This window comes from Musa acuminata, chromosome BXJ3-5 (genome assembly GCF_036884655.1).
Source record: "Musa acuminata AAA Group cultivar baxijiao chromosome BXJ3-5, Cavendish_Baxijiao_AAA, whole genome shotgun sequence".
Classification (NCBI taxonomy): Eukaryota; Viridiplantae; Streptophyta; class Magnoliopsida; order Zingiberales; family Musaceae; genus Musa; species Musa acuminata.
This window is the reverse complement of record NC_088353.1, coordinates 7,437,233-7,451,385: the sequence shown is the minus strand read 5'-3', so window position 1 is coordinate 7,451,385 and position 14,153 is coordinate 7,437,233. Positions and strand designations below refer to the sequence as shown.

The following is a 14,153-nucleotide window of genomic DNA, read 5'->3' as shown; positions in this document are numbered from 1 at the left end:
ACCCATGTCAATGCCTCTCCACCGCTCATGCCTACAACATAACCTATAGCCCCTAGACATCTAATGACAACACACTCCAAAAATAATATCTTTAAACCACGATAAGTCCCTAACCTACATGCTTTCACAAAATCCTCATCAAAAACCAATGAACCTACCATAATTACTCAAGCTCAAAAATCTCCGTATTGGTGTAACGCTATATACGAAGAATATGATGTCGTCCTCCATAATTCTACATGGACCCTTATACCCTCTCATCCCATACAAAATATCATCGAGTGTAAGTGGATCTTTCGAATTAAGCAAAACTTAGATGGATCTGTTGCCAGATATAAAGTGTGTCTAGTGGCTAAAGGGTTTCATCAATGTCCTAGTGTTGACTTTATAAAAATATTTAGTCCTATTGTTAAACCCATAATAATCCGATTTATTTTGAGTTTGGCTATCTCAAAAGGTTGGCATTTATGACAACATTATGTTAACAATACTTTTTTACAAGGAACCCGAATTGAAGATGTCTTCATGTAGTAACCTCTTGGGTTCATTCACTCTCAGTATGCAAGGCATGTTTGTAAACTACAAAAAGCTATTTATGGACTTCCTCAAGCTCCAAGAGCTTGGTACATCGAACTTGGCTCATTTTTTATATCAATTGGCTTCATCAATTCCAAGTCTGATACCTCGCTATTTCTTAGTCACCAAAGCAGCAATACAATATATCTTCTGATATATGTGGATGATATTATTGTCTCATGAGCAACAATCCTATGGAAATCAAGGCATTCCTCAAGAATTTGGCAAATCGATTCTCCCTCAAAGATCTAGGAATCTTGAGCTACTTTTTGGTACCGTAAGCAACATACACATCTTCAAGACTCTTCTATCATAAAGAAAGTATATTTAATATTTATTATTAAAGATAAATATACATGATGCAAAAGCGGTTACAACTCCTCTATCTACTAGTGAGTCACTCAAACTATATGATGGAAGTCCTTCTACGGATTCAACTCAATACTACCAAGTACTTGGCTCCTTATAGTACTTATCTCTCATCCGTCTAGATATCTCATTTGCGATTAATAAATTATCACAATTCATGCATCGGTCATCTATTATGCATTGGTCTATGGTTAAACGAATCTTATTATATCTTCATGGGACCCTAAATCATGACCTCTTTTTTCGTAAATATTCCCTCCTTCATCTTTATATCTTTGTTAATGCTGATTGGATAAGAAACTTTGATGATAGAACATTCATGTCGGGGTATATTATTTTTCTTAGAGCTAATCCAATTAGTTGGAGTTCTAAAAAGCAAAAAATAATTACACGATTTATAATTGAAGTTGAATACCATGTCATTGTAATCGCTATTATAGAACTCAATTGGGTTAGGAATCTACTCAAGGAACTTGACATCAACTCCACCTCTACTGCTACCATATATTGTGATAATGTTAGAGTTACTTACCTATGCGCCAATCGAGTATTCCACTCACGCATGAAACATGAATCACATAACTATCGACTTTCACTTCGTGCGAGAATAAGTTGTCAGACATCAACTACGTGTTTCTCACATACATATGGCTGATCAACTAGTAAACTCACTCACGAAGCCTCTCGCCCATAAATTATTTATCCAAGATCAGCATCCTTAACAGGAGCACTATCTTACGGGTAGCTAAGATTTTCCATGATAACAACAAAGATTTTCCCAACTACATAAAAAAATATCATAGTTCTATTAAGAAAAATCCTTCGGAGTACCATATCAAATACAGTAATATCTTTTTCGTTTCATTCTTGACAGTTAATCCTTAGTGGCTTATCTTCCTATCTACCAACGAGTTAGCAACTGTTGTATCAAAACTACAAAGTACAGATAGATTCAGACCTTACCAGCAGCATCGCTGTTGATAAATCTGAGAGATTCATGAATGACCAAAACCCTCTGTAAGTTCAAGCAATATTTATTTCTTTCCTTTTCGGACAACCAATTATGTCATGCTCTATATGCTGCTTTCCAGGAAAACGTTCAGGCAGAGCCAAACTCTAGCATGCAACTTGGAATTTAACATGGTTCGTGATGCACGTACTGCCCAAAAGTCAAGCACCAACCCTCGTCAGCCGATACACTCGAGGCTGCCCTTTCAAACTGAACTACGCAGCAAATCGAGTGCCTACGGGTGTTAGATGTAAGTTGTAGCAGGCTTGTGGCTGTCTTACTCTAGTCTCACAGTTTGCTGCAGTCGTGTACAGATCGGAGCGATCACTATAGCAAGATTACCGGGCATATTGGTACCACTTAGTCCTTCTCCTCAGTAAATAAAAGTATATTTAAAAGACTGGAGAGATCTGAGTTGATTTAAATCACAGAATTTTTTTTTTATAAATTTATATCAAGCTAAACAGATCATGATATGATAAAGGATATCAACTAAACATATATAAGATATTAACAACTAAAAGAGAAGGATCTCTATATGTTCACCACCTGTTCCTCTCTCTCCAGTTGTCAACACTAGTTTGTCACTGACCTTGCTCTTTTGAAGACTTGAAAGAAGAAAGAGGGTCATGCTATATTTATAGGATGAGTTTCATAAGAACCCTAGTGCTAATCTATTTAAGATTTCTTTACTTGATTTATAATCCTAATCCAATTAAAATTTCTATTAAATCTCCATCTAATCTAGATATAGTCCTAACCTAATTAGGAGATACCATATCCACAATAAATTATCAGAATATCCTTAATTAATTTTAATCTAGATTTAATTATAAAAATTTTAAGATAACTAACCCTAGGTAGAAATCCAAATATAACACAACTAGTTAAGTCTCTGTCAAATGAAATGAAGGTGCATACAATATCAAAATCTAGGAGTTGTGCGTACCTCAAGTTGGAATCCCGGGCATTAAGGGGGTGGAAGATACGCCTCTTTGCAAAGCTGGTGTGCTGGAGGTGGACAGCTGATCTCACCCTTCAAACTTACTGGTTTCCCATGTCAAACTCTCATGACATGGAGCAGCTTCAATATCCTATTGGGTTGTCTTGAAGGATAAGATACATAATTCAATGAACTTCCACAGGTGAAGCATAAACACATGCATGCCATCACTGTTTTCACTGAGAGCAAACTTTGGCTTTACATAGGGTCGGAGCAAGGAAGGAAGGTTCAGTGTCTCCATCACATGGATTCCTGCTGCGAGAAAGCATGTCATGTAAATAACAAGACTTGATTGGATCTGTAGATAAGGGAGAGATTAGAGAATGATTGGAATAACTTGTATCGTATCGATCGACGCGCTTGTTAGGTTAATTAAGTCTGTCAGAATTAGTCTATAATCAATAGTTTACAGTGGTGAAACCCTAGAAGATGACAGCACATGGAAGGTGTGGTTGTAACTGGTGGTGGTGAACTAGTTTATCTACAATGTACATATATATATATGACCCCAACTCTTCTTTGTAAGCCCTGCAGTTGTACATCTTCTCCTAATGGAACTCTCGTCCTCCCTCTTTAAAGGTTCCATTCCAAAGGAACAGTGGCCACGCCAATATTGCAGAATACTTCACAGCTCCCAAGTTTCTTTTTTGCAGGGTTTTACAGAATCGATATCTGCTATGGACGAACAAAATGTCATTTGCTATGACACTACAAACTCAAGAAGATTTGGAGAGGTAGAGATAGATCTAAAAGTTTTTCTATTGGAAACTATAAATTATTAACGATTATAAATAAAATTTTAATTAAGAATGATTGCATAAAATATAGGTTGATTTAAATTATTTACAATATTAAAAAAAAAAAAGATAATAATGTACGCGTTGAATACATCTACTGTTAATGTACCGATCAATGACTACCCTCTACTTAACAACCTCTACCCACATCGCTAATATGTGAAGACGGATGCCGCGGCCCCACCCACCGGCGGCCGGGGCCCGCGGTGTTCGACGGCCCCGAGTCCTTCTCCCTTGTGATTTGGCTTGTATGTGCCGTTTTGTCCCGTTGCGGCCTACCGCGATGTTTCGGGGAGCGTGGGACGATGAGTCGCCGCGTGTCATATCGCCATCAAATAATTGGACCTTAGAGAGGGGGACCCACTCGCACGTCAACATTTGATTTCATTTATTTTATTTTCTCTACTTTTCGTTATGTTGGAGGATATTCTTCGAAGCGTTTCTCTCCCATTGGTTGATAGGAAAAAACAAAATCAACAATTGGTGATCATAATTAGATGTCGGAGGTTGGCGATGACAATAATTGTAGGTGGTATTGGGACGATAATAAACGACAAAAATCGATCCATAGGTGATGGGTTATGAGCGATGCGGGTGAAGGATGGAATTGACGCTCAATGTTGTCACCATCAAAAATATTTTTCTATTAAAATCAAAAACTGAAAACAATTTCTTTTATAAAGATCGCTTAAAATGTTTTTGGAAGGAAAAGCAATGTCAGGGGCCGCAAAGGGGTATTAATTCTACCACATGGGAGGGTTACTTCGGCTGCTTCCCACTCGGGACTGGGTAAAAGAGGAAGGGCGTGGTGGCCACGAGGAGGTCAGGGATCAAACAGTGGGCGACCTCAATCCATTCATTTGGTGGCCGTACGGGAAGCCCGATCGATTACTAGCAGAGGAAAAGAACGAATTCAATTCAAGCGGAAGTGTGACACGGAGAACTGAGAGCGAAGGCAGCACCAGATTCGGGAGGGCGACGAGGAGGACGGGGCCAGAGCTCGCCCAAAACCCTCCAAATCGCGGTCCTCGGGCCACCCGATCTCGGAGATCGAGGCTCCACTCCCCCTTATCCGATTTATTTAGTCCAAATTCGTTTTTTTTAATGGGGTAGAAGTTGAATTTTTTAGTGCCGAGGTTCGTCCAATCGACAGAGAACGTGAGGAAATTGGAAAGGTTTGGTGGCCGGCCCGGAGGGAGAAAGGTTGCTTGGATCTGACGGCGGTTCCCCAGCTTTTTAATGGGAGGCCAGGTGAGCATCCTCTTCTCTCCTACTCTCTTCTGGTTATGCTTCCTTTCTGGATCGGTTTTATCTTCTTTTCTTGGTCAAGATCGTTTCTTTTGATGTGATTTCCAGTTCTACTTCGTCAAAATCGGATTTTGATGAGCATTTCTCCGTTTCGTGGTTCGGGCTTTCTAATTATCCTTAATTGGTGTCGGAGATCAAGGCCCCGTTCATAGATTTGTCGAAGTCGGCATGCCCTACTCTCCTTTTTAATACGAACCGTGTCTTACTTAGTTGTAATGGGAAGCAACAGAGAGTCTAGATTCGTTGCCTCCACTGCTCGGGTCGGAGGTGTTGAATCTTAGCATTCCGAGATGGAGATTTTGCAGAGATTTGATCCATTTGTTTATCCTCCCCTTGCTTGCTGTTTATAAGGGCAGCGAGATGTTATACTGAGATGTACTTCCTTGTCGCATGGTTCTAAAGTGATAAATCATGGCTCAAGATTTCACCTTACAAGAAGAAGAGGATGAAGTGTTCTTCGACTCGAGAGACTACGTCTCGTCTGTCTCCGATTCGTGTCCCGGAAGCCTGGCGGATAATGGTTTGTTCCCTGAAGACCAATTCATCAGTTGGCCACGGGTTGTTCCCCAGGTCTGGATCAAGGATCCTGTCAGCGTGAGGGAACGGCGGGACAAGTTCATGAAAATTTTTGGTGTGGATATGATGAACAGCTCCCCTGAAGAATCAGATAGTTCTGATGAAGAGCTAAAGGTGGATGGTGATATTGAGCCGGATATTGGTAGAGTCATGTCAGACTGTGGTGCTGTGCTAAGAAGCCCTTGTTCAGGGGGCAATTGTTCTATGTCCAGCTTGTCCAATGAGGAGATGGGTGCATCATGCAGTGCGAATAATTTAGGCAAAGATGGTAGCTTAAGAAGCCTTCATGAAGTTGGTTATAATAGGAGTTCAACACTTCATGAACTTGAGAGAAATTTTGGTCCATCATCCTTGACCCAGCAGCTTATGAGGAAAGAAGATGATGCATCAATCATATCTAAGAAGTCAGTAGAAAGGACAAAGATTGGATGGCTCAGAAGATTGGGTGCTGCCGCTTGCATGTTGGATAGGCAAGGGGACAAGTGTAGTTCCAATTTTTCTAACTTTTGCAGGGGTGGAAGTACTAAGACTCAAAGGGTCAAAGTCCACCCTTACAAGAAGCGATCAAAGGAATTATCTGCAGTCTACAAGCGGCACGATTTCAAAGCCCATAATGGTGCCATCTTAACCATGAAGTTTAGCCCCGATGGTCAGTATTTAGCTACCGGAGGTGAAGATGGAGTTGTGCGTGTGTGGTATGTAAAGGAATGTGAAAGAACAGATGAAAAAGACATTCTTGGAGATGATCCTTCATGCATATACTTCACAGTGAATGACACTACTGAGTTAACTCCTCTCTATGTTGACGAAGAGAAAAAATTGAAGTCCAGAAGCACAAGAATAACTTCAGATCCAGTGTGTGTTGTCATTCCTCCTGAAGCTTTTCAGTTGTCTGAGGAACCACTTCATGAGTTCCATGGGCATGATGGGGATGTATTGGATATTTCATGGTCAAATAATAAGGTCAGTTAACATTTTACACTTTGCTTCTATACTGAAGGATAATTTATTGATATAGACTTTTAGTATTGCACGAACCTTTTTCTGATTGTGAGATTTATGCTTTTGTCAGTGCTTACTATCATCATCTATGGACAAAACTGTTCACATGTGGCAAGTTGGTTCCGAAGACTGTGTCAAAATATTCCCTCACAATGATTATGGTAGGTAATTCCCTTTGATGTTGTTATGTTGTCATTATCTGTCATTCACATAATTTTAGCTCCAGTCAGTTCATTGGTCTCACAAGTTCTTTTGCATCATCCGATGAATTATGCAGTGACATGTGTGCAGTTTAATCCTATAAATGAGGCCTACTTCATCAGTGGCTCCGTTGATGGTAAAGTTCGTATATGGGAAATTTCAGGATGTCGTGTTGTGGGTTGGGTTGATACTAGAGAAATAGTCACTGCAGCTTGCTACCGTCCTGATGGAAAGGTGTGTTGATACTGTTCTTTGTAGTTGTTCTTAAAGAGTTTGGTCATTGTGAGACTTTCTATAAAAAAATGTTTTCCTTTTGTGCAGGGAGCAGTTATTGGCACCTTGGCAGGCAATTGCCGCTTTTATGATGCATCAGGTAAATGTGAATCTTCTAACATCATAGTGTTTTTTTTTTCTTGTTGACATCTTTATACATAGTGGAATACCGTGATCCTCATAAAAAGACTACATTCTTATTCACCTAGACTGAGAACTAATTCTTCTTTACCATGTTGATCACTTTCATATATATGTTTTTATTCCCTTCACGGATGCTTGATACACTTTCTGGATATGTACTTAGCTCCAATAAATCCTGCAGACCAATACATCGCACTCTTTCTGACTCTGTTGCTCCATTGAATGGATTTGAGTTTGGAGTTTTCGTCATTATTTGTAATAATGAGAAATCTTGCTACAGTTTATCTCTTTACTTCATAGGATTGTATATGTTACTTATTGCTGTTTTTCTGCATGGATCAGAAAATCATCTGCAGCTAGATGCTCAGGTCTCCTTGCAGGGCAAAAAGAAGTCCTCGAAAAGGATAACAGGATTTCAGGTAACTTTCTGCAGAAGTGACCCCTATATGGTTGATATTTCATATCTGTATTTGCCAACTTCATTGATGCTGTTTGTCTATTACCATTTCTATCTTCTTACAACTTTTGGTTCCATCTCCAGTTTTGCCCAAGCAATCCTCACAAACTGATGGTATCTTCTGCTGACTCACAAATCCGAATTTTTGATGGCATTGATGTGGTTTCGAAATTCAAGTGTATGAAATCTTGCCCTATTAGTATGATCCATTTATTCCAGGACATTCATTCGCAGACCAATAGTCCTAATGTGTCTCGTATAATTGCTATTCACAGGTATCCAGAACTCTGGAAGTCAGGTCTCTGCATCCTTCACTGCAGATGGACAGCATATCTTTTCTGCCAGTGAAGACTCCAATGTCTACATGTGGAGCCATCATGCTAGCGATGTGGCACCCACATCTCACCACGTGAAGAGCACCTGGTCTAGTGAGCGCTTCATTTCGAGCAATGCATCTATTGTGATACCCTGGTGTGGTCTGCAGTGCAGAAAATCAGGAACAAACACCTCTGAGGTCCCCCATTTGCAAAAGGATGTCTTCAGGGAGAATGCTGGGCTCCTAGGATATGACTTTAATTGTCATATAAAAGATTTGATTGGTAAATACACCTTGAATTTATCACCTTCCAGTTGTTTCTCTCTGAGCCATGAGTTCTTGGAGTCTCTGCGGAAGAGCTCTGCAACTTGGCCGGAGGAGAAACTTCCCTCGAACTTTGTTGCATCTACCTTCTACAAGTCCCACTACAAGTCCCTGAAGACTTTTCGCCAGACCACCTCACATGCCTGGGGTCAGGTTATAGTTGCTGCTGGATCAGATGGATGGATCAGATCTTACCAGAATTATGGATTACCACAACATCTATGATTAGTTTGGCCTGCACATGGTCATATCAATTTCTTTTTGCCATAGTACCACTATATATGCTTTTGGCAGTACCTCTTTCACATCGATCTATTATGTAAGTAGAACATACAAAGGAACACATCTCCAGTGCTTCTGCCAATTCTACATGGATCAGAATTATACATAAGCTGGCAGGACACAGAGATATTGGCGCCATCAAAAGATCAAGCTAGGCGGATAAGGCTTGAATTCTTTGTACATTTGTGCAGTGTAGATGAGATTTTTGGGTTTGGTATTTTTCTTGTATCAGCTTTGGACACCTTTGGGTTTCCTGATATGTCATAAAAACATTTGGCAATATTGGTGTAAAGCATCCCCATTGTCTAAGGCGGCAACCGGCAGATGAGCTGGGTGAGGGTTAACTTGTACTTTCGGATAGAGAATGCTCATTCAATTATATAGATTCTTTCAAGTATTTCCTATCTGATTGAATTGCTACGGTTGGTCATGGTGGGTTGAACCTTGTCCTGAGGTCTGAATTGGGGTGTTCATCTTCTAGAATTTGCTCCTCTTGTAACTACTCATGGTAGGTTTTGCATGTGTTTGAAGGGTTCTTTCTGGTAAACTTTGTATTCATCTTGATTTATGGATGCTTGGAAAAGTTAAACTGGTGACCTCATTTCATTGATGTTTTGGTCTTTTTCTTTCCAAAACCTGCTACTGCCTCCAAAATGATCCATTGCTACAGTGGACTGAAACACAACCATAGTCTAATTCTGTCTAAATCACGATTCAGATGGCTCCACTTGCTGAGACCTCGCACCCAAGTCATCTTTGTTTATTTATCATAGAATGAGTCTAACATGGTTTAGGAAAAGTGAGAATCTCTTAAAGCACATGAAGTATAGGATCTTTGTGTTTGACTTGGTGCTTAATTACACAGAATTTTGCTTTTCGTTGAAGATTATATCTCGCTAAATAAAAAGTTTAGGTTGCGCGATCCAGATAATTCTTAGTATGATGGATAAACCTGTCAAATGCCTTTGTGATGGACATTAATGTCAGCACAAAATTGATGCGAGAACAGAGCAATATAGATTTCGAGAACAACCATAAGGTGACCTCTTTCCACACCTTTCTGATACAACCAAATGTGATTTGATTACAAGTATAATGCGGGCGCACGCACCTATGCATCCATTGATGTGTTTATTGGACATCCTTTTAGATTTGGGGAAAACTTCACATGGACGGAAGCTGCTTGAAAGAATGAAATCAAAGTGCTTTCGAGGTATGACACATCAGAACACATGAGCAGATGCACAGCACAGCAGTTGGTGATGATGATTCCAAGTGGCAGATCAACACCTAGGCAAGTCGGCCGGAGGATGGGGAAGAGTCTCCAGGGGCCCCTCGCCGTTCTTCACGATGAACGCCATCGACAGGCCCCAGGTCAGGTGCACATCAAAATGGCAGTGCATGAACCACACACCTGCATGCAGCGTGCATGACGCGTGTTCTAAGAGGCTGTGTCTACGAGAATTTTGTGGGTGTTAGGACGATGATACTGAGAGAGGTCAGTAGTACCTGGATTGTCGGCGACGAACCGGATGGCGGCCCATCCTCCGACCGGCACTCCGATGGTGTTCATGTATGGCGGATCAACCAGGTTGAGCTTCGCACCCATGGGGTTGTAGTTCCCTGTTCCGTAGCCCACAACATAGAAGTTGTAGCCATGGAGATGGATAGGGTGGTTCTCGGTCGTCACGGTGCCGGTGTTCTGCAAGATGAGCTGCACCCTGCTCCCGTACTCGAGGACCTTCACTTTGGTCCCGATCAGGGACTGGGTGTCGTTGGGGATATTGTTGGGCGCGCCATTGACGAAGTCGTAGGTCTTGAGCGGCACGCCGGGGAAGTCGTCCGTGTACAGACCATTGATGTTGTTGTAGTAGGCCTGGAGGAGCGAGATGTTAGGCTTGACGAAACTGACGTTGTTCATCGACGCCGCGAAGACGCCGCCGCTGGGTCCCTGGCAGCTCTTGTTGGGGTTGGAGGAGTGGCATTCCTCCACGTTCAAGCCGACGGTGAAGAAGAGGTTGGCGTCGATCACGGAGGGGAGGTTGGTAGCGTTGAGGCTCCGGAGCATGTGCAGGTTGGTGTTGACGACGAGGTTGTCGTTGTAGACGGGGAGCTGGGCGGGGAGGCTGAGGTCGTCGAGCGTGGCTCCGGTGTACTGGAAGTGGGCAATGGCGGAGATGTTTTGGAAGGTGACGTTCTGGGCGGACATGTACGGCCCCATCGCCATGTCGTACCGGTCGATGGGCTGGTCGGCCTTGACGAGGACGTTGATGGTCTGCCCCGGAGTGATCATGAGGCGGTCGACGGTGAAGGGCTTGGTGTACTCGGCGTCGGCCTCCACGATGGTCAGCTTGTGGCCGGCGATGGCGAAGAAGTGCTCCATGTTCAGGGACGCGCTTATCAGCCGCAGCAGGTACGTCTTGCCGGGGACGACGTCGATCTTGTACACATCTGGAGACAAGAAACCAGTCGTGTGACAATCATCAACAAGAAGCAATGGTAGCAGCGAGAGCAGGGTAGGCTACCAGTAGCCGAGCAGTTGTAACGCGGCCCAGGGTGGCTGTTGATGAGGTACGCCTCCGCAGGTGGAGGGCCGCCGCCGCTGGCGACCACCTCTTTCTCCAGCTGCAGCATATCCTTGTGCCAGTATTCCCCTGAGACGAGCTTTGCAGCGTCAGCAAAACCTCGAACCATCTCTCCTCGAAGCTCATGGGAAGGGAAACGACATTACCAAAGATGAGGACGTGCTCCTCGTAAGGGTAGGGAAAGGGGTAGGGGACGCTGGTCTTGGGGTAGATGACGATGGCGCCGTTGACGGTGGCGCGGAGCCATGAGATATGCGCGTGCCAGAACAGCGTCCCCTTCTGCTGGAACAGGGTGAACTCGTAGGTGAAGCTCTGCCCAGCCTGGATCGGGCATTGGGTGATGTAGGACGGCCCGTCCGCCCAGCACGACAACCTCTGCCGCACTCCATGCCTACAATGCACAGATGGAGAGGACGCCATGATTAGTTCTCGGCATGCGCTGTGAGTTTGGTACCGCATGAGCAGCGTAGACATGCAGTAAAATGAGCCGGGTGGCAAGATTATTACCAGTGGATGGTGGCGTTGTGCGGGCTCTCGTTTGTGACCTTGACGATGATCCGATCATCTTCCTGGGCATAAATGACCGGGCCGGGGAACATACCATTGACGGTGACGATGTCCTTGGTCTTGCACAGCTTCGTGACCCTCGTCGTTTGCACCTGCGCGCATAACATTCACACACAGTCAAGCCATCAAACAAGCAGATTTCCACGACAAGCTTTGATATCAATCTCAACTTCACAAAGAAACGACCCTTCGTTCTAATACTCCATGCAATAAAGGAGATTCTACAAATGACTAAATCTCTCTATCTCTCTGTCCTCTAAAAACTTACGCAACATATACTCAATGAAAAGCCTGCAAACTAAGAACAGAGGCATATGTGCGCATGCAGACAAAGATAAGAACGGAGACCTTGAAGTCGTAGAACCTGGTGGATCCTCCCACAGGCCAATGTCTGCGAGCAAGGCCGAGTGGAACATAACATGACAGCAAAAAGCTCAGCAACAGGATGTGACGAGAAGAAGACAAAGCCATCTTCCTACTCCTGTTTTTGTACCTCTTGTTGTGCACATTGGATGGAAAAGGAGCGGTCTGCTTATATACAATTGTTCGATTGAAGCGTGGAAATGACTGAAGCAAGAGAGAGAGAGAGAGAGAGATTGTCTCTGCAAGAGATTTGTCCAGATGTGCGGGAGAGTAGGAAGGGCAGGTCACCCTGTTCCTCCCAACACCGTGATTTGTTATCATAACCTGTCGGAGAGGTGGCCATCCAAAGTCATTATTGTACAAAACTTATTGGCTGTTTTGACTGCAAAGAGAACAAACCATAAAGGTGAGGGATAGAGGAATTAAAAGGCTGCGAAATAAACAGTCCTTATTCTTTACATCCACCTCTAAAAGGAGGTCATATTGGAGCCTGGAATGCCTACCAATCCTTTTCCGGGAGGAACAGTGTGTCCATGAAATTTTGCTCTTCTTTCGCATTGCATGCACCCACTGGAAAATGGCCCAGGCTTCTGAAGCAGAGCTTTAAAAGTAACTTTGTGGAAGGAACACATCACTCATCAGCAATGATTTTACTTTCCACCTACTTCTCCTGTGACTTTATCTGTCCCAGTCCTTGCAGGGAGGAATTATTCTCATCTACATAGCCCGTGCTCGGAGAGAGGAAGGAAGACAGAAGCATGGAAAAGGCCTTGGTAATTATGCATACATGAATGAGGGTACAAATGCTGGTTAACCGTGGGTGTTAGAAATATTAAGGATCAAGCCTTCTGCTTTTGAAGTTTGCGATGCTGGTTGAAGCAGATTTCCATGATGATTGTAGCTGCCATGCATACTAAGCATTGTGGAGATCCAGGTGCTGGCATGACTTGTTCTTCTGGGAGCAATCTTGAGTTGACATTTTTGTGCAGATGCTCTGCTGCAAACAAACATCCAGTCAGGCCTCAAACTGTAGAGATAATGGATACTCTCAACAAAAGAACTCCAATCTTGATGGTGATTACTTTTGTGCAAATTTATACTGTCATAAGAAAGTTTGACATGATAGAGTATGTTGGTGTGGCACTTCCTATTGATGGTAACTGGATCTATGACATCTATATTAATCAATCACATGTATGTTGTAAGCCTGATAAGGTGTATCACTTGACTTTACATAGTTCTAATTTGTTTGACTGACTGCTTAGCAGTTCCACTCAAAGAAATACTGCAATATTTACCTCAAAACGATCTATGCAAATCTGCTTCAAATAATGTACAGAGAAAGAAAAGGAAGCAATGTTTCAATGTTCCAAATGGTCCTGTAGAACATTTTGCTGACCACATAATAATACTGCAATGTTTCAAATAGCATAAAAAGCTAAAGACAACAAAGCAAGCAACACTACCACCTTTTCCCCATTAAAAAAGACAGTAACATGAAATTTCCAGTTATGTACTAGAATAAATCATCACAGAAGCCAAACTATGTTAGTTATCAGTACAAAATAACCTAATGGCTATTATACCAAACTAAACAATGATTAGGAAATAATAAGTTAATAACTACCCATTATCAAAATTGATCACAAGCCCATGGAATGCATTATATGCAGACCCCAACCACACAGCAAATGTGTCAACCAAACAGTTGACCTAAACCCTGTGATAACATCGACAGAAACATCTAAATAACTCCAATTATATAATTTGCTACCCTCTGTTTGTTCTCATTATTAATTTTTCCTGTAGCTAGATTCTCCCATGCAGAAGTCCCCATGATGTGTCACATTAACCAACACCCATGATTTTAAAAAGAAGTAAACACAACTAATTAGCTATGCAGTCTTCAAAGTCTGATCAGTAAATATATTTCGATGTGGAGCAAATCATCTCTATTATGTACAAAGAGATGAAGCCTCAAATAGGACATATTCTGGTATT

The 14,153-nt window shown here is 42.4% G+C and overlaps 2 protein-coding genes across 4 annotated transcripts; one reads left to right on the top strand and one right to left on the bottom strand.

Moving 5' to 3' along the window:
- The first annotated feature begins 4,470 nt into the window (after positions 1-4,470).
- Positions 4,471-9,041, top strand: LOC135638647 (uncharacterized). Of its 3 annotated transcripts, none has more exons than XM_065151865.1 (8): positions 4,471-5,005; positions 5,465-6,601; positions 6,711-6,801; positions 6,918-7,075; positions 7,163-7,214; positions 7,601-7,677; positions 7,800-7,893; positions 7,991-9,041. In XM_065151865.1, the coding sequence occupies exons 2-8, from the start codon at positions 5,474-5,476 to the stop codon at positions 8,578-8,580; spliced, it is 2,190 nt and encodes a 729-aa protein (XP_065007937.1). In that variant the 5' UTR covers positions 4,471-5,005; positions 5,465-5,473; the 3' UTR covers positions 8,581-9,041. The 3 variants fall into 3 exon arrangements, with proteins under 3 accessions (XP_065007937.1, XP_065007935.1, XP_065007936.1); XM_065151863.1 differs by having other exon boundaries at positions 5,111-6,601; XM_065151864.1 differs by having other exon boundaries at positions 5,085-6,601.
- A 740-nt stretch (positions 9,042-9,781) lies between these two features.
- LOC103985093 (laccase-6) lies at positions 9,782-12,260 on the bottom strand. The gene is made up of 6 exons (XM_009402704.3): positions 12,138-12,260; positions 11,730-11,881; positions 11,369-11,613; positions 11,163-11,291; positions 10,147-11,088; positions 9,782-10,051 (listed from the first exon to the last, which is right to left on the bottom strand). Exons 1-6 carry the CDS (start codon positions 12,258-12,260, stop codon positions 9,921-9,923), a joined length of 1,722 nt encoding a protein of 573 aa, XP_009400979.2. The 3' UTR covers positions 9,782-9,920.
- Positions 12,261-14,153: the final 1,893 nt, after the last annotated feature.